The sequence below is a fragment of the Mycetomoellerius zeteki genome, unplaced genomic scaffold (assembly GCF_001594055.1).
Source record: "Mycetomoellerius zeteki isolate Tzet28-1 unplaced genomic scaffold, Tzet1.0 scaffold114, whole genome shotgun sequence".
Classification (NCBI taxonomy): domain Eukaryota; kingdom Metazoa; phylum Arthropoda; class Insecta; order Hymenoptera; family Formicidae; genus Mycetomoellerius; species Mycetomoellerius zeteki.
The window spans coordinates 1,765,321-1,787,235 of record NW_017256062.1 but is presented as its reverse complement, the minus strand read 5'-3'; the positions used below and the strand labels follow the sequence as shown (position 1 = coordinate 1,787,235).

At 34.6% G+C, this 21,915-nt stretch overlaps 1 protein-coding gene across 2 annotated transcripts in view; it reads left to right on the top strand.

Annotated features, from left to right (window-relative positions):
- The window catches only part of Gbeta13F (guanine nucleotide-binding protein subunit beta-1), a 31,156-nt gene that overhangs the window by 4,075 nt on the left and 5,166 nt on the right, over positions 1-21,915 (top strand). Inside the window, exons 1-3 of one of the 2 annotated variants that reach the window (XM_018457875.1) lie at positions 8,921-9,677; positions 16,699-17,271; positions 19,458-19,603. In XM_018457875.1, the coding sequence (XP_018313377.1) occupies positions 17,215-17,271; positions 19,458-19,603 (203 nt within the window). In that variant the 5' untranslated portion in view covers positions 8,921-9,677; positions 16,699-17,214. Of the gene's footprint in view, positions 1-8,920; positions 9,678-16,698; positions 17,272-19,457; positions 19,604-21,915 lie in introns of those variants that run through there. The other variant, XM_018457866.1, reaches the window with a different exon arrangement.

Below are 21,915 nucleotides of genomic sequence, written 5' to 3'. Positions count from 1 at the left end.
GACAGGACCGCGTTCGATATAATAATTGAAGAAACAATCATTAATTTTTGAATTATGACATTTCGTTATTTCAGACCGGATTCAATGATGTAGTAATCACATTACTCATCTGTTAAAAATAGAGCTATGAAATTTAATAATAAATGAGAATGTCACGAACAAGTTTATAGAAATTGTAAATAGGAGTGATAAAAAATGATTGAGAGAGAGAGAAATAACGTGACTGATTGGGTGTTTCTTGCTTCTGTTAGGATTAACTCTTAACTGGTAACCGGTAGTTTATACTGAATCTTTTGCGAGATATTCTAAGAACGGAAAGCATGATGCAACGCAAAGAATTGAATTTTCTTATATAACAAGTGGCGATTATGTTCGATTTCTGTTAACGTCAAATGCTGGATTCGTATTTATCGGTAGATATTTTTATGATACGAACGACTTTATGCCCTAAAAATATTCAGCTCAGGAAATAGTTTACATTAAACCATATTTATATAAATTTCATGTTTCTCCATTGTTCAGTATTTTAGTAAATCTTTAAATACCACAAAATTGTTTTGTTGCCGTTTTAGAAGCACGGACATTCTGACGTCATTCATCGGATTTCCTGGAAACATTTCATCATGCAATAATTAGCTTTACCGTTTCGAACAGAACTTTCTCCATCTTTTTTTTTATTTTACCGCATATATAATATCACCGTAGTTTTTATCACGGATTTTCAGCTGTCTCATTGTACAAACGTTTGAGTCGGGGAAGATGATGACCAACAATGAGGACACGCGTAAGCACGTGATCCATGGTTTTTACGAGAATGATCTTTGGCATTTCTCGGATAATAAACCTTAAACGACAGGTCGCGGGTTAATGATCGTAATAGATCGAGAATGGGAAAAGATAGAGGATCGACGATAAACAACGGGCGACTGTTGTTGCGCGTTACAGGTAGTGATGGGTATCAAGATGCTTTGAATTAGTTTGAATATGTCATAAAAAATTCAAATTAATTCGAATATGATTCATACAGTCTTAAATGTCTTGAGAAGTCTTGAATGTGTCTTGAAAAGTCCAAATGTTTTGAAAAATCTTGAATGTTTTAATAAATTTAAACAATTTAAAAATTGTTTCTTTCGTTCATTTTTTTAAATTAAAGTGAAAATACATTTGACGAAAATAAAAATTTACTTGATTTCAAGAAATGACGTTCAAATCAAAGAAACTTTTCTTTAATCGTATAGCAACGCTCAAATTTCTTTAATTAATTCAAACAAATATTTTTTTAATCGAAGAAATCGAGAATTATCAAATTTGAAGACCTATCAAGACTTTCAAGACTTATCACAAGAATTTCAAGACTTACCAAGACATTCGAGACTTTTAAGATACAGTTTCGAATATTCGAAATGTTTCGAAACAGAACAATGACTAAATTGATTGAAAATTCGTAAGAGATATGATTGAATACCCATCACTAGTTACAGGTATCACGTTAAGATCGCTGGCACTTTAGTTTGACACATCAGACGAGGAGATACGTCAGGCGACTTTTGATCTTGGCGGGACAACGGGGAAAAGAAATTTCTTGCGACGCGTCACATTCCATCTTGGAATTAGCCGACCAATTGCCGGCCGCAGCTGTGTTAATCAGCTTTAATTGCTTCGGAATATAAAGCTGTCGTCGCGCGCTACAGACAAGTGACGTCTTGAGTTCAATTGACAGCGTCCCACTTGAGAGACGCGTCGGCGATGATATCTATGGTTATCGGCACTCCCGATTGAGTTGGGCCAGAAATCAGTTGCACGTCACGATAAATCGCTCATGTTTCCTCGATTCCTACAAGATTTCATCGGCACGTGAAATGCACTCGATAAGAGGGGAGGGGGAGGGGGGAGAGAGAGAGAGAGACGCGGTTGTTTCCATTGGTATATAATAACGCATCTCGTATCTCATTCAACTACATTTCTTTAGTCTTATTTATAGCAAGTCCTGAATTATTCTGCAAAGTCTATCTTGACGTAAATCGATTCTTTCATAGCGAATTCGGTCTCTTGCATTAAGTACATTAGATTAATGCATAGTAAGCTGCCCAGAAAGAACGCTTTTGTTGAAAGATCTAAAATTTTGCTGGATATTAATCTAAAAATAATTTTATTGGGAAGTTAAGGGGTAACACCTATGTATAATTTTCAAAAAATCAATTTTTTTTTCTTTTAAAATACACTTTAGGATCTCAAAAATTAAGTGGAAGTGGTTTTATTGCGATACATAATTTTTTTTCGAAAGTTATAGGCTCCTAAAAATTCAATTGTTAATCTCAAAATATTCACTTTAAACGTGTTTTTCTCAAAACAGCATTTTCCAAGTTGGCTAGCAGTAGAATTCAAACAATTTTTAACCAATTTACTTCAAATTTTAACAGTATTTAAAAAATCACATTTTCTAAAGAAATACGTAGGATTTTTTTGATAAGTTACAAATTTTTCAGTTACGGCTGATTTTACTCGACTTTTTGTGATGAAAATGGAACTTTTTGTTTGTATGTACTTTCGCCATTTTGTCAAAAATCAATATTTTCAAAACACATATCATAAACTCTTTTCCGATGAGAACTTTCTGAGTTATGAGTCTTTAAAGTTTAAATACTTTTCTACAAAATGTGGAAAGTTTTTGCAGCATTGATCGTCATCCTTGAGAGTCCTACAGAAATTTGAGCGTTTTGTATAATTATTTTGATAGTGTAAAAACAAAATTATTTTTAGATCTACTTAAATTTTTAAATACTTGATCAAAATTGTTTTCGGTGAGTCTTTGGTCTCGAGTTATATTTCTGGGAGTTATATTTCTGTTTCTCAAAATTTATTCCAGTGAATTAAATTAATTCCGGTAGCATTGGATGTGTGTTTAACGAAAGCACCTACCGCTATCCCTTTCACTTTGTATTGCAAACTGAACATTGTTTTTGGTTGTGCGATGTTTGCGTAGGAGGCCAAGACCCATCCAGGACTGTTGTTTGTTTGTTGTTACTTCACTCGCGTGCGGTTCCGTATATCATTTTCATCGCGGATAACATCACGTGCACCGAACAGGTGACGACGGTAAGCTTTGTGCAGATGCAGATGCTTCTCTCCGATAAAAAACACCCGGGCCTCTTAATAGCGATCGTGGCTTACAGGACGGTTAGTAGGTCGCACTACTTATCAAATGGCGAAAGGGTCAACGTATTCGAGCTGGATGATGTGTCTCGTAGTTAAACTCCCCTTTAGTCACTCCGTCGTCGGCCCTCCTGCTCTTTTCTCCCATGAGTTTACGTCCTGCTGTATTATCATACCTCTCTTCCTCGCTATCAGCGAGATATCGGTTCTTTTTGCAGAGACAGTCATTCGGACGTAGAAAGTAAGCAATACAAAAAAAAAGATATAAACAGTTTGTTAATTTAACCCTGGAATGCTACTCATATTTTTCTTACGCTATTCTCAGTGAAATTGTTATCTTAACACTACTAGTGAAAATTCATCCACATAATTAGAAATGTTTGTACACTTTTTTTATTCTATTTTTTTAATTGTAAAAAGCATAGAACAATTCTATTTTAATGTAAAAGAAAATTGATTTTAATGTTAAACAATCTTAAATATTGTTTTAAGCTATCAACATTTTAATAACAAAAACTGTACTAAATTTAGATTAATACTTGAGTGAAAAATCGCTCATGGTAGCATTTCATTGCAGGGTTAAGGCTGATACATATGCACTTATATTTTATTATGACAAATTTTTCAAGTATGATGATTAATTATAGAATAGAAGTTCTCGAGTTTCCATAAACTCTGTTAACCAATTAACATACCTACATGAAAAATTTGTCGTACAATAAATAAAATGTTAGCTTAATAATTAGTTTCTTGGTAAATTTTCTTCTTACAACAAAGTTTAATTGTGTAAATTGTTAACTTCCACGAAATTTAATATTGCAAACGAAATATTATCGTTATCTCGATATATGGTAGTTATTATATGGTAGTTATTACGTTACAATTATCTTAACCTATGAGCAAAACTGGGACACTGCTGACACTTGGAAAAAATCTCACAGATGCGCTTTATGCAGTTAAACGATTCTTCTTGGCACGCCTAATGACGTCATACGACTGCATTAAACTAGGACAGGGTTTAACGCTGCAAGTTCTGCAGCGTGTATTCGGTCGCGATAAAACCGTCAGGATACGATTATCGTTGGATTTAGTTTCTTGCAGATTTCGGTAAACTTGATTCACAAGCTTTCTTAGCGAGAATCTGTTGGTGTTTCGAAAGCCGTTGGGATCGAACTTTCTTCTTGCGACACTATTTTCATTCATAAAAGTAGCACCGGCGATTTCATTTTCTAGCACAGAATCACGTTCGCGGTATAAATGCCGTTCATTGATGTTGATGCTGCCACGATCAATATTGTACACCAGGCCGCGTATTGAATGTAATTTACACGGTCCAGTTGCCTCGCATGCGACTAATCGAGAGTCACATGCGCATTTAGACGCGCATTTTTCTTCGATCGGACGATATTTTTAATAATAAAATCAAATGTATTTTATCCTCCACCTTTTCTTGCGCAACTCCCACGCGGTGGCACGTTAAAAAAAAAGAATGTCCCGGTTGGTTATTGCATTAGGTCCTAATATAGAAACGAGGACGTGTCCGCGTCTCCCTCGGCATCTAGAAATTAGCGGGCGATCACCAACACCACGCGGCCTGCTACTCCAGGTTATTTTCTGACGTCACTGCCAGCCTCTTGACGTCATTCACCTGTATCGGCCTCTCTCTTCGTCGCGTCTCGGGAGATGTACCACATTTTCGCCACTTAGGATTCGATGATCCAAACGGTGTATCACATTTGCCATTTATTTCGTTACTTCGACGAAACAATTATGAGACGAATATTATCTACTTAAAAAAACACGTTCAAAAAAGCAAACAAATTGCAGTTTTTGATCGATTTATCGATGCACTTGCGTCACGGTATATTTTAAGACGTCAATGATTCCGTGCCAAAATGAGCTTTCTATGGACTAACGTGAATTTAAACCAACGAATTGTACAGTTATTAACTAAAAGATTTAATTTCGGAGAAGGGTGAGCAGTGGTCTTTCCGTTATTAATTTCTTTCCGTTAAGACGAATACGTACTTTGATCGAACCAAATCGGGATCAAGCCAAGTCCAGAAGTGAAGCTCAATTGAGCGATCAGGGAAGTCGAGCGACCGTAAATTAGATCGTGGCTCGCGCAGATCGGGTCAGGTAGAAAATTACGGCACAAAGGTTCGACAATGTTAGCTTACCGAGCATGTGGATGATAAGTCATAAAGCGATTAGCCAAGTAACCAGAAACATTGAACGGCAGGTGCGATGGACGTCGTGTCGGGCTGTCGACCAACTGTCGCTCCGCGTACGATTACTGGCTAGCTCCCCTTTTATTTCGGTGCCCCAAAGAGTCGACGATGCTAAAGTCACGACGACGTATTCGATGTATTTGGCAGCCCCGTGGTTGTGTACGATCAGGCTGAGACCGGAGAGGCCGAAGAGCGAGAGCGCGTTGCATTGGACGTTGACCCGCGCGACTCAACTGTTGCTCCCATTCGTGCATCCGGGAGTCTGTCGAAGGGAGACGACCTAGAGAAGATTTGATAATGGACGAGTTCTTCCGACGGGCTCGAGTGTTTATCACGTAAATTTAGTCTGCAGAATGGCTACCGATAAAATTCGTGGCGCACGCAATTGGGAATCACTTCACCGAGAAAATGTCTGGTTGGATTAATTTGAATCCTGAAAATGAATCTTGAAAAGGAACGAATCAGAATTATCTGATTAAATCTATTAATTCTAGTTGAGATGATAATACCGGAATTCTGATTGGTATAATAAAAATTTTCTGGTTCGTCCATTTTCGATCAGATATTTCTCTCGGTTCGAATTTTGCGTTCAATGTGCTGTGTTTTCGTCGGAGATGTCAAGAGCAGATTCCAATTCTCTCAAACGGATATAATTTTGAGATTTGATAAAAAAGGAGGCTGTTAATGTTCAGTTTAATCAAGTCGAACATTAATAATATGTGGAGAGTCGGGTGTATTAAATTTATATGTTCACACATTGAAAAATTACTGGTAATGGGTCTGTAATACCTACCTAATAAATGTATTTCGTTTAGCGTATTGCAATATTTAGTAAATGTCACCAAACATAATAACTGTAATGAACCGTTGATAATGAAATTTTATGGATTATTTTTTAAATTGCCGAAAAATATGTATTAAAATTATTAAGATGTTTTGTGAAGAAACCAAGTGATATGTTTTATACTTTTCTTACTGTAAAAATAATCTCTTTGTCAAAAGAGATTTTAAACGGACTTGAGTCCGTTTTTCGTCAACCATGATACAAGACTATTTTGAATGATAGTATCAATTTGGACAAGCTTTACCTGTCGATATGGTGATTGACCAATTCCGATTCAAGGCTAATCTGCGTTTCTAATCTGAGCTTCGATTGTTATTGCATTCCTAATCGACAGCATGTATCATTATTAATCACCATAAAATTAATATCAATATACTTCTTACATAAAGAGTACATACTTGTTGAAGTGTTTGCTATTTGCAAAATTGAAATGCTTCTACGATAACGCAGTAAATATTAACGATTAGTTATACTTATATAACGTCTAAGCAAATTGTGAAGAAATAATTTTGAAATTGCTTTCAGAATGCACCGTAAGCTATTCAAAATATCGTGGTATTTTTTACGGCTTCTTAAAGTAAGGTTGTGGACCTAGCCTTAGCTGTGTTCGGTTTGGATGTTTACGTCCTGTAAATCATTTTATTTTTATTGTTTATTAGACGTAAACAAGGATAGAAGCGCTGAAAATGCTGAAAGCGTCCAAACCGAACATAGCCATAGAAAAACGTAAAGCACTAACGTCCGTTTCTACTAACGTGATTTAATTTTAATCTCAGTTCAACTAACTCTTCATCTTTTTCTAGTTCTAATGCGTCGTCTACAATATGCGGAATAAGAAATAAGAGTAATGGGCTTTCTACAATAAATCATTACTTAAGCTTTAAGTTTTAAGCCATAAGAAATTGACCAACCATAGTCAGTTATTCTTCTCACATTTAACTGTGATTTGTCAATTTCTTACGGCTTAAGATTTAAAGCTTAGATAATAACTTATTGTAGAAAACCTAATACACATTCTACAATAAGCCATTAGTAATAAATCAGAAATCAGAAGAAATTGACCAATCATAGTCAATTATTCTTCTCGTATTCGATTGTGATTGGTGAATTTCTATCTTCTGACTTCTGATAGAGTGTATCTAAGAAATTGACCAATCGGAGTCGATTCTTCTTCTCACATTCGACTATGATTGATCAATTTCTTACTTTTGCTTCTTACGCGTATATTGTAGGCGACGCATTAGAGATAAAGAGTTAATTGAACCGAGATTAAAATTAATTTACATTGATAGAAACAGACATAATACTAATTGTAAGTGAATTGATCAATTACAATAAACAAGGTTGCCACGGACCTATAAAGCCGAGGAAATCAGGAAAAGTCATGGTAAATCGAGAAAATTCAGGGAAAAATATAAGAAAGCCTGGAATTGCGAGATTCGTTCAATTTCTTTAAAATACGTTTACTCCAAACAATGTTATAATTTTTTAAATAATATATTAACATTTATAGTCAAATATTGATTTTCTTAGTCAATATTTCAAACTGTGTACTTTGTACTAGGCCATGTATTAGTCATTATATTGAAAGAAATGTAATAATTTTTTTTTAAATATAAAAATTAGACATTTCTTAAGATGTCAAGTTTAATTTTTGTTTTAATTTTCATGCAGTTTAATACAAAATTTAATTCATTTTAATTAAACTTTGTTATAATTGAGATACATATATATTTTTTACTTCAAACTGCAGTATAATTAAAATTAAAGTAGTCAAAACAATTTTAATTAAAGTGGTCACAATTGAAATTTATATTTTCTTCAGTACTTTAGGGTCTGAGCACAAGAATTGTTGTAATACTTACTTAGACTTAAGTTGTAGACGTAAATAACGCATAAGCTTTCACGTATAATGTACAACTTACTGCCGTATCTCCAAGAGACGGCAATAAGTCGTAGGTTATACGCCAAAGCTTGTGCGTTACTTACATCTACAACTTAAGTCACTAAATAAGTGTTACGACAATTCTTATGCCCAAACCCTCACTCATTCTTTTACGTTATAACTGAATTCGTTTTTCTAACGCTCTTTTATTTTTTGTTGATCTGAATTTGCATCCAAGATTTCGTTATGCTGCTAAACTTCTAAATGTATGTTGTTTTTAATAATATAGAATAGTTTTCTTACAAAATCCCTGCTTCTAAATGTTAAAATTTACATATTTGATATAGATTATGGAAAATTTTGTTTCTTGGCACTGTCATCTGGAAAACCTGGAAAAGATCGAGAATTTCAAAATTAATTTTCTGTGCAATTTTAAATAAAAAATTTGGAACAATAACCTTACATTCTGTACTATGATTACCCGCGGTTCGCTTAAGCTTAAATCGTACATTTTATTGTCTTACTAGTTTTTGTACATCCCATGGATTTTAGGCAGTGTAATCAAACAAAAACATTTAGCGATTACAATAACCATACGTCATATGTTCTGCTTGCCACGCGTGTTGCAGCGATTAAACCGGCAGCTTTTTTTTTTATTTGGGTTACTGGTTGCTGCGGCAGGAGGCAGTAACAGCAATGGTTTGTGCAGTAACCTGTCATCGTCGGCAGCGACAACTGCGTCCTCTTGACGCCGGGTCGGTCGGTTGGTACGGCGCCAGCGTCGTCTCTCCCACTTCCTGGCGACTCGTCCTCCCGGCCGACCTTCTCTCGAAACCACGTCCTTCCTTGGGTGTGGTTCGGGATCGTCGAGACGTCGTTTCTCAATCGTCGACAAGTCGTGGAACTCGCGTTTCAAGCCGCTAATCGGATTTCCTTCGTCTTGAAGTCGCGGCCTGCGAATGACGCTCGTTCTTCTGCATTCGTGATTTATGTGCTCGCCATAGGAACAAGAACGATTGTGCAGTGCGAACGGACGAGTCGAACAAGTGCAAAGAGTGTACGGATAGGAGAGGGAGAGAGAGAGAATCAGAAAGATTAACGAAGAGCGGGGTGAGAGCAACGACGACGTTCATCGATTCGTATCGCGCTCTCACGGTTGCGTGCGAAACGCGACGGAAAAAGCGAGAGCCCCTCTCGCTGACGTACGTGCGTGTATACATGTACCTCCGCAGTGTCCGCAAAACCCGCAGTTCCGAGCAGTATCGGGAAAGGAACTGGAAGTGAAACCGCGGCGCTAGCCCAAAGTTCCAAAGTTCTCCGTATCGGAGAGAAGAATTTCGCACACACACACACGATTCGCGTGTTGACGGGCGCAACCTGGCGGTAACGAGCGACAAGGCTTCTGACTGGGTTGTACGTCGTCTGCTTCGACCTGGTGGTGGAGGCGGCGGTGGTGGTGGTAGTGGTGGCGGCGGCAGCAGCGGTTCTTTTACAAGAGGTTATGTTGCTGCGGCTTCGATGACGCTCCTCTGACAGCAGTGGCGGTGACGGTGGGACGGAGCAAGTGGGTTCCATCGATGCGTATAAATCATACTTTCCACCTCGACGCCCTCGTAGGCGAGAACGTCGTCTCTTTTTTTCAGTCTTCTTTTTTTTCCTCTCTACTCTCACCGATCGAAGCCGCCGAGAGATTCTTGCTACTCGCTATTAGCTAGCCAGGACAATTGTGCGCGTCGTCGGGGAAAAACGGAAGAACGATATTACATGACGTCGTTCCACCCGTTGTCAATAGCGCCCTTTCTCGTTATCGATAAATGCGCAAAAGCCCCCAAGCTTCCGCCGACCTTCGTATTTTGGCTCCCGGGGCTTCGCCGCGCGATTATCGATTGTTCATCGATAACGTTCTTTCGCGGATGGCAATATGGTTATGGTGCCGTTATAGAATTGCATTTTGTCTACGTCTAAAGCAGGCCTGTCCAATTTGAGCTCCGGAGTCAAAACGCAAAGCCATCGACGTAACAAATTCATTGTAAAGTTTTAGAAAGTATTGATAAGCGTCACTTAGATGCGTATCAACACTTTACAGTCCTCGAAATCTTACCCACATTGAATTTTTTTGCATCGATGGCTTTGCGTTTTGGCTCCGGAGCTCAAATTGGACAGGCCTGATCTAAAAGAAAACAGCGACGGCAATTATAAAAATGACAACTATACAAGCTTTATATACAGAATTAGTTTATATAATTGTACAAACTATTTTATATTTGCAATGACAATAAAATAGTTTGTCCAATTGTGTACATTAATTCTCTGTATGCAGAACTTGTATACTTATCACCTTTATGGTTGCCTGCACCACATTATTAGCGAATTTGGTGGGATGCACTAGTGCGCACTGGTGCTCATTAAAGTCGTACAAATCAAAGTAAAAATATATGTTTAATATAAATATCTATTAAATCGCGAAAAAATATATTGTGCAGCTGTTATTATTGCGCTGTTTTATAAAATGTGTATATAAGCATTTTATCATTCGAGTTATTTGTATTTCACTTTTGTATTCAGAGATTAGATCAATGTGTACCAACTATAATATACCCCTGGTAGAAATTTCATGCATTTTTTTAGCAGTTACTAAACAGTTACACCAATTTCTGTAGTAACTGAAAAGGAAAACTTCTACTTAGGATCCCAATCAGGATGTAACGCTTTGCTTGCAGTTACTGCGTACAAAAGTTGCGTAAAACTGAATCCATTTACTGAATAGAAACACAACAATAATGTTTATTAAATTGATTAATAAGTGAACCAACTGCTCGTGAAATGGATAGTTTTATTGGACTAGTAATATTTCATATTTTGTGCATGCTTGCTAATTGTAAAATTTAAGGTTATGAGAGTCATAATACAGGAAATCTTTTGTGCATAATATATTTTGTACTAAAAATAATATAATATATATTATAAACCAAAGATTTTCTGCACTATGTGTGACTCTTATAACCTTAACATGTACCTTATTTGTCTTTTGCTTACTTTTAACCCTAACTGTAGTTGTTATTTCTGTCACAAAATTTTACCCTTATTTCCAAAAATCCTTATTTTCCTCTTAAAATCTTCTTCCTTTTCCTTGTTCTATGTTTTTCTACGCGTTCACTCATTAAACTTTACATAATTTTAAAATCTTTTAATATATACTCTCTTTTAACTTTTATACACATCATATGATGCGTGCATTATCAACTGAATTATAATAATATATTACAATATCTTGGAAAGAATCAGCCCAAATGTTGTATAAGAAACTCAATAAAACTTTACTCAGTTTTTGTCCAGTTTCTATACATTATTTTAACTAGTATATATATAATTTAATCTATTAATACTAGACAATAACTGGGCAGTATCTACGCAAATTCCACAAATTTTTACCAGGAAAACTGCTTCAGTCTCTGAATAAAACTCTATCAAGTGTTCTTGTCCATTTCCTACTCAGTATTGATACAACTAATGAGAATACAGTAATATTAGATAGTAACTGGATAGGTGTCTAGGAAAACTGAATACATTTCTACCAGGGACGCCAGTGCGTGTTAATGCATCCAATTAAATTCGTTATATGCTTGTTCTCTGAGTATAACACGTGTTTTTATTTCTTCGTTTTTTAAATAAATATCTGCAGGCAAAAATGAATAAAACATGAATTAATGTCGTGGGTAATTACATCATTTGCGAGGTTGCATAAAAATGCTAATGTCACTTTTCGGTTTTATCAATTGACTCTTTCTTTCTTTCTTTCGATTTGTAAATCGATTTATTGAAAGGCAGCACATAGCTTCTACGCTATTATTATCTCTTTTCTTTTATTGATAGGTGCTAATGTCATAAAGTTTCTATGTCTCTGTGACAATCTATTTCATTCTGAATTCAATAAAACATCCGAATTTCTCTCTCTCTCTCTCTCTCTCTCTCTCCCCCCCCTCTCTCTCCGATTCGCGATTATCTAATATCTAATTTGTCTCTTCTGTTCATAAAAACTTTATGATGTAGTGCGAAAATATTTCTTGTAATTTTGTCCTTTTCTAAGATTTTTTTTGTTTTCTCAAATCTGACGTATTTTCTTATCAGAGATAATCGATTAGTATAAGTCAGTAAAATTTTCAGCGAGCATTGAAATTAGCACGGTCAAGTTAATTTACATTACATTACATATCTTAGTTTTCGGAAAAAATGTTTGTTTTCCGATCTCATTTGTATGAGCGGCGAACTTTGTTCTTGCTGTCGGCTCAATTCGGAACATGAGAACATCCTCGTGTTAGATTGTCAATCTTCACAGTTTCCCCGCGTCGCAAAATCTCGCGGAGGTAAAGGACTCACCGTGGATCTTCATATCCGTGTTGTTCGAGTTGCTGCAAATGGCATAACGAAAAGGAAAACTTATATAACCACAAGATTACGTAGTATTTGTGAGATGTCCGTTTTTCTCTCGACGAGGAAAAATTTCAGGATTTGTGGCGCCGATAAAACTCGAAGAATTTATTTATCTACGTATTAAAAAAAATTGATTTATGTAAAAAAGTTATCGATTGTTATTTCGTTATTTGATCGTGTAAAGGAAATATTCTACATATTTTAAAAATATTATTTATGTATCTCTGCAAAAACTGTAATGAGCATTTATGTTTTTATAATTGTACGTTTTTAAAAATAATTTTACTCTGTTCTCAACAAAATCAATATGTTTTTTTTATTTTGAAGATGTTAATGAAAAATATTAAAATATAATAGAAAAATCTGTTGATATGAATTTATAGATATAATTTTTTTTAATAATGAAAAATATCGAAAACAATAATAAATTACAAAAAAGCCAAAATTGGGCGTATTTAAGATATTAGTGTAGTGTAATAGACTTTAGAATGATATATTATAAGTGGAATAGTTTCGACTTTATTCGTTAGTCTTCATTAGCCGCATTATAATAAACGAAATTACAAAAATCTAAATTACATCAAATATTCAAAATATATCGTAGTCACAATATGGTAAAGTAATATTAAAATCAAATGTTATCTCTTTTTTTACATATATGACAGGATCTATGTCGGTGTCTAATACTTTCCTAGGATATTTCCTCCATTAACAATTTTATATTTCCTATATTTCTCATTATTCTTCAATACGCTTTCATGATTGAATTTGTCATAATAAATATTCGTCATACAATAAATTAAAAGAATTAAAAGTCACAAGTCCATAGGATCAAACTGTTCGCTCGTAATTGTCAGATGACGGATATTTTAACTCTTTAATGTAATTTAGATTTTTGTAATTTCGCGTTTGTTGTAATGAAGCTGATGAGAAATGATGAATAAAGACAAAACTTGTTTCATTTATAACACATAATTCTAAAGTTTATTACAATATACATTAATTTCTTTTATACGTCTGATTTAAGCCTTTTTGTAATTTATCTTGTTCCGGGTATTAATATAAGGAGGTTGATTTGTCATTGGAAAAATATTTATTGGTAGAATTATTATTAAAAAATATTAATAATATATAAATTTTCTTCACAATTATGTGGCATTTATTTTTTCAATAAAACTGGATGACGAAAATTGTATAACTTATCTAGAATATAAGTGATAAACACACACGTGTCAGTACTTTTCAGTCAATTATCGGTTTTCTGAGTTTATCGATATTACGTTGCAGTAACTAGTCGCACCGGTGTCGACCGATCGTTCGTCGTTGTGACGGTGATACACGTCGCGCGGATGACGTTTTTCTCGAGGAAAAGTACGCGTTGAGGAAAACTCGAATCTCTGAGTAGCTGACAAGAACTCGAGGGAGAAAGAGAGGTCGCGATAAAAATATCTGTGTGCGCCATACAACCAAAATATTTTTAGCGAGCAGATAATTATATACTCTTTTATCTTTATGCGTTCGACGTGCGTGTATACGTGATAAGAGATTATTTTCTGTGATTATTTTCATTAACATCATCTAAGATCCCGAATTCAGATTAAGCAAAAAGCGCGAACAAGCGAATGAACGAACTTGCTTCGATAAATGCAAAAAACGATGGAATATACATATTTCATTCTTTTTTTAATATATCAAAAGAGAAGAGCTTGTTACTCTTATTACATTTGTCATAAATATTCAGCTCGATTACAGACCTTGTTTAATTTTTTATTGTCATAAATATTCGTTTGTTTTCGTCCGTCCTAGTTTGAATTGAACTTATTTTAATGTGATTTGTCATAATTTCTATTCAGAGAAAAAGATATAGTGATAGCAAACTGTATGTATATGTGACAACTACAAATTTTATTTATAAATTGTAAAATTAACGAGACACTACCGTGTTTTCAGATATACATATATATATATATAAAATATATAATTGAATGTACTATTTAATAGTTATTGAAACTAAACCTGAATGGTTATAAAAACTTATTACGAGATACTACTGTTTAGCTTTATATTTGCAATAAAATAGTTTATTCAACTATATTTTATATATATATATATAGTTGCTGTATATCACTGTCTTTCTCTGAATACAACTATACGAGTTTTATAGAAGTTCCTCGTAATTCAGCTTCAGTTTAAATAGCTATAAAATAGTTTATTTAATTATATTTGTATATTAATTCTACGTATAAACTCGTACAGTTGTCATCTCTATAGTTGCTAGCATTATAAAAAATGATTTTTTTTTTTCTAAATATAATATCGGTACGTTGATGAATATTTACTTCAAGAATAGATATCAATTAGTAGGTGCTTCCCATTTAGTAACACAAGTCGACATAAATGTCGTTTTATATTTTATTACTTATTAAATGCTAAAAAAGAAAGCATCCAGCATAATTCGTTCTTCTTTATGTAATGTTTAAGTTTTGGTTAACTGAGTATTGTAATTGTTAATGCAACAGAGATCTTAATTTAATTTTTATGTTTCTTTCATGATAAAACGGTATATTTTCTTTTTAATATGTGAACGATATGACTCATTATGCATGTCTGGAAATAACTTTATTTTCACTGTGTATAACGCTTAAAAACGGCATGTGTGCTAATTAGCTAGCCGGACTAAACGACGATACAGCAAACATATTTAAGTTATACACTCCGATTCATCACTATCAGAGTATGTTTGAAAATTCCAGTGATGTTCTTATACCGCTTGACTCCTTAGAATTTCCTCAGGCATATATAGATCGTCGCGATACGCATGCATAAGATCGTACTTTGAGCCGCGTGCAAAGTCAATGCGATTATCTATTACAGTCATTAAGGAACCGCAGTAATTCTCGGAGAAAGACATTTGCGGAAGACGGCTTAGGCATGCCGTCTGTTATACTTGAACCGTATCAAAATTGCGCATCATACGCGAGAAATATAACATTCTGTATATCACCGGCAGTAACACACGACAGATGGAATGGCCGTTAATTTAACACTTCTGCTTTCTTCGTAACAATTAAAGAATAAATCTTAGCGTTGTGCGATAAAACAGCAATGACATTTGTAATTTTATAAAACTTGACAATAATTGACATTAATTATGGTTAAGATTACTGTAATGTTAGTAATTAATAATTACATTTATGTGTTTACAAAAATATATACTTGGCACCGAAAATGACTATAAATTAGAGTTACTCTAAATTCTTTGGAGTGGAATCTCACCCTTTTTTAAGTTAGCTCAATTTTCACTCTTTAGAGTGAGCTCTTCAGAGTGACAATTCACTCTAAAAGTTTTAAAGAGTAAATTATGGTAATTGCAACCTGTCAATGTATTAAGGGGATCCTAAAGCGAAGCCCGAACTCCGACGAAGTCACCAGAGATCGCTGTTTTTTCAGCGCGTCGACATGTTTTATATACTACCACACCAATATCTCACGCAATCTATGATACACGCAGTCGCACGTTCATGTCAATTTTCGTATAACAAATTCGTCGCGATAAAGCATCCAAGTCTGATTTTAAGAATTCGACGTTATTCGTGTAAACTACGTGTTTGTGGATTACTATTTCGTAAGTACAGGTTACAAAACTTTCGTATCAAGCAAATGTTGTCACTTGACAGCTTGAGACGCCATGTTACACTAAGAAATGATAAAAAATATATCAATTTCAAAATTTTTGGTCGTTCTCGGCATAAACTCTACCTCACAAACACGTATTAATGTGTGCTTTCTAACAAGCGACACAAATAACACGGTGTGACACAATGGATCATTACATCCTTGTTGTTTGTTAAACAAAGATGATATGATTCATGTGTTGCATTGTGTCGCTTGTTGGAAGACACACGTCGAATACACTTAAGCCTGAAAAAGGATTTTCAAATTTATGGAAGAGAAAAAAAAGTATTTGTTACACAAAAATTATATGATTTAGTCAGTAAAACAGACGGCTTTAGGATATATCTCCTTAAAAGAATTTGAATATATTTTTTCGCGAATTAAAGACGCGGGCGATATTATATAAACTAACTTAAAAACTTTTCATGTACTGTTTGTCAATCAATTGTACTTGATTGACTTGATATTTTATGTTCTAGGGGTGGCAACGGTCTCGTTGGGCAGTGTTGAAGTTGGCGCGAAGGGCAGAGAGGTCAGCTGTGATCTGGCTTTGGTTGCGGTGGTAGCAGCGGAAGCGGAAGCCGCTGCAGTATCGAAGACAGGGGGTGAGGAGGTGGGGCCGGGTGAGGCTGGTAGTAGTCCCGACTTTGCTAGGCGAAGACACAAATTTTATCCTTATCCTCATTTTCATTCATCTCCTTTTCCTTTACTTGTCACCTTGCCTTACGAGAGTAGTAAATTCAGGGACGTTTGCCACTGGCCACCGGAAACGCTGTCGACGGCGTGACACCGGCTTTGCAGTTAGCCTTACTCCTCTCACAGAGAGTAGGCGTCGTAGACAGGAGCTACCGTCATCCGTCATTATCGTAGAAATTCTGAGCCCTCCTCGACGAGAGGTGGGAGCTCCATCAAGCCCCTCTCGCACGCGCGACATCCCAGTATCTTGTACCCGTTAACGGGTGCTTATAAGGCACGCGCGTCATCTGCCAGACATCATGAACGAGCTTGATAGCCTTCGTCAAGAAGCGGAGACGCTGAAAAATGCCATTCGGGTAAGTACTCGCTTCTTTACGTCGAGGTCATTGTTTCTTCCTTTTCTTGTTAATAAGTATTAAAATATATAGGACGCACGAAATATCATCATATCATTTAATTATCCAATTTTCGGGTTTTAGTAATCAATTTTATATTAGTTCTATACGAATTTTGTTAAAAAGAAATGTATTATTCATAAATCAAATAATATGATATTTTGTGCACCACCCTACATGTATGTGTACGTGTGTGTGTGTATGTATGTATAATGTATATATGTATGTATGTATATACATATATAAATAACTTATTTTCTACGCGCGATTTGCGTGAAATATTTTTAATTAAAGTTGTAAAGAAAACATTACGAATAATTTGTCAACTACTTTATTGCTATTTTATAATTGAATTTCTTGAAATAAAAATTTATTAAATTATTCGCAATTATGACGATAATCCATTAGCGAGTAATACGCCAAATACGTTAACCCTATAATATCAAATAAAGTAAAAGGTCTTTTAAGAGAGCAGTGAATTCTTGGATTGGAGAGCAATTGAATCCTTTCCAACAGATCGAATCGACCCATTCGTCTCTTACACCAGATTTTGCAATTTTATGTAACTCTCTTCCGGCTTGCTTTGCTCCGAACGTTAAAGAATATTGTAAATTTTAACGATAGAGAGATATTCTTCTATGGCGAATGACTTTCCACATAGTTGTGAGAATATGGAGCCGAGTAGCGGTGGTGGTAGTGTAGTGGTGGTAGGGCGCGGCATAACCGTCGCTTCTCTGATCAATACACCACCATCCCTCTCTCCCTCACTCCATGTCTTGTTTCTTCTCTGAATGTATTCGTCTCTCTTTCTTTCCTGCTTCCCTTCCTATTCTCTTCTTTCATGCATGTATAAAATGTACGCGCTCGCACGGTATGTACGGAAATATGCGCTTACGATGAAAGGAAATAACTCTATCGACCCTGTTTACTAATTGTTTATGACGCGTGTGATTTTTTTTGAATCACAGTTTATTCAGCAAAATCCCTAATATGCGTAATGAATACGTGTACCATGAATGCTAAAATATTTTCTTATGTCCAACGATTTTTTTATATTTGTCTGAAATTATTTTATCAAAAAGATATCATTCTCGATTGAATATACAATAAGTTACGATGAAAATTCATTATAAAATGAATTATAAAACGAAAATGCGAAATATAGTGCGGTCCTTTTTAGAAATCAATGGTCTTGTACATACATCTTTAGTCTACTAAAGGCAAAGAGTTATATCCAATATACTCCAGTATTAAGTCACTTTAAGTACTACTGTCTACTGTATTATAATCCGATTTTAAAGGTCAACTGAAAGATAGTATTGCGACATAATATCGGATTAAAGATACGTGAGTTGTATTTACCGGATTTTTCTCTCGTCCCGTAACTTTCTTTTTCTAATTCCTTGAAATTTGCGAAATTTTTCAGCATTCTGTTTAACTTAGTCACATGTTCGGTCATGATCGCCGTTTGACTTTTCATGCTTAATTCGTGTATACGCAGGCATGACACTAAATGAAGTTTTCACACAGAATTTATTAAATTTTCGTGTGATTTGTATATTCGCTACCGGCACGTTTCAATTAAGATGCTGCTACAACGTGAAAGCTTTAAATTGTGCGGTGCATGCAGATAAAATTTTCTCGTCATTCTTTATTACGTAGCTAATGATAACGAGTAAGTGTACGATACGACGAAGTCTTTCTTTCGTTATCGTGAATCTTGTCGCGTGTATTAGAGAAAAACAAACGCGGGAAACAGATCCCGATGCAAATTTACACACAAGTATAAGTCAAATTGGACCGACGAGAATAAATCGATTAAGAGAAATAATCCTATTCGGTCAAAGCGGATTTTGGTGCTTCAATATTCCAGTGTTTATGTACATATCCAATTTTGCAAATCGCGCGTCGAAATCTTTTCAGTCTCGAAATGCAATCATGAACAGAACTAGAGTAGTATCACATATTAAATTGACAAGCAATTTAATAATATTGATATTAATAAGCATCTTATAAGAATATTAATAATTTGATGCTAATATAAGTATTTTAAAAACTGTAAATAATTTGTTGCGAAAAATATTACCTCAGCCAAGATTCGAATCCGCATTCCATTTATAAATTTAACTTGTAATTTCATGCCGCAGGATGCCAGGAAAGCAGCATGCGACACGACCTTGGCCCAGGCCACATCAGGCATGGAACCTATCGGTCGCATACAAATGCGAACGAGACGTACGCTTCGTGGTCACTTAGCTAAAATTTATGCAATGCACTGGGGAAGTGACTCGAGGTATGACGTTAGACGCAAACACAATAATTCGATGACGATTAGCATGTGAAATTATTGATCACTTTAACCATCTGGAGCTGATGGTGGTTCTATTGAATCCACTCAATTATATTCTTCATATTATATCTGCAAATTTGAATTATTGAAGTGTTATTAAAATAAACTCAATATTCACACACATATTCTTTTTTATACGAGCTACGTCATTTTATTTTCTTGAAATTAATTAGTATCTTTTAGTCAATATTAAATTACAATACAACGAATCTCATAGACTCAATGTCATTAACTATATTATAGATTTTGATCTTCGTCTCTAGAAGGTTAACTTGAATTTTAGTAATAATAAACTAAAATAAAATTTTAGTATTTTAATAGTAGTGTGATTTTTTAACGTTGAGAAGGATTTAAGAAAGTAGAAAAGTATAAATTTTATATATGGAGGAGCATTTTCTCTCAAATTGAACACCCCCTCTGTCTAAAATTCAATTTCAACCAAAAAATTTTTTTCTAGGCTCAAATTGTAAGTACACATGTCTACTTTCTTTAGCACTCTGGCCTTTTTGAAAAGTCAATATGGTAGGCCTAACATGACGGCTGTACTTCAGGAAGTACAGATTGAGAACGCTTCAATCATCACTCAGATGAGTCAAAATACGTTCGATTTTTACGCATATCGTTATCTAATTATTCTTCGGTTCTCAAATGAAGAATCCGCAGTTAAATTTCCAAAATAAAAAATGGCGGATCCAATATAGCGGAAATTTTCAAAAATTGTCTTGAGTTTTATGAAAATCAGTAACTAAAGGTGCTTTGGATCGCTAATCATGAATCCGCATCCGGATTTGCATTCAAAATGGCGGATCCAATAGTCGACCAAAATACTGACATTTGACTCAGTTGCCTTATTAATCCGTATTCAAAGTCTTTCGGGATACCACCGTCAGAATGATAGATTCAATATGACAACCCAAAATTTGTTTAATGTCCTCGATTTAGATCAGGATCGAAGAATTTTTAAGGTGCTGATTACGAATTACTGTGAAGTCTCTGTATATCGAAATAATGGATCCAACGTTTATAGATAATATGTTAAATTAATACGTTTTATTCATTTAGCTTAGAACTTACATTTAAGAAACATTTTTATGTTATTTGTTCATTTATTTATAAATTATGTTATTTTAACAAGAAATGTTTAATATCAATTTAGTACAAAATATTCGAATAACTGATGAGCGGACTTTCGAAATGCGTTTTATCCAAAATTTATAATTTTCAGAAAACGATAAAGAAAACCACAAGAAAACTACATACAGAAAATAACAATATGTCAATCAATAGTATGTAAAATATTTAAAAAATGAATAATAAGAAGAATCTGGACTGTACATTTGAAAATTCAACAATAAGGAATAGAAGTAAGTAATAACCATAACGATCAAAGCTAGATCTTTAATGCTTAAATAATTCAATCCGAATTACTATATATGTACATACATGCATATATACTATATTTGTAGTCATCAAACTGCGTACCGATTAATTTTTCAGACTTATAAATATAATTAAACTACTGTAGTAATATCACGATTTAAATTGACAAACTATTTTTATAATTTGAAGTTCAAACTAGGGATGTGTGATCTCGATTCGATCTTCTAAAAGATAGATTTTTTAATCGATTCGCAAGGATCCGATTTTAAGGTAGATCGATTCATTTAATAAGAGATCGATCTTCGAAGCGTAGGGGTGAATTCGGAAATTCAAGATATATTCTGATATATCATTTCATCCCTGTTGCTCATCGACTGTTAAACAAGAATAAAATGATATCTAGAGATACATCCAGATGAAGTTTCTTAACACAGTTGGCAAACCTGCCCTATAGCCTGTAGTTGGTTGGCGACGTTGGCGCCCCCGTGGTTGTTGTACTAGTTGTGATATTCTTAATTTTTGAACGGCGTAACAGTGCGTGCTGACTTCCAAAGTTGTAATATCATTACTGTACCTACACTGCTTACGTTTACATGTTAACATTAATCAGGTTTAATAATTTCTGTAGTTACAACTAGTAATTATTAGTGACAAAATGTATAAATAAATGCTAGTTAAATTCTAATTTATAATACCAATTGACAGTTGTTATAAAACCGGAATTAACGCATTTATATACGATATTTCACCGATTTTACGTCAGTAGTTGATTTACGTCAGAACTACAGATGTTAGTGTAAATCTAGACTTTTAAATTCTCTCAAATTATTTTACTCGGAGGCAAATCAAAATCGTGTTTTAATTGTTTTTTTGTT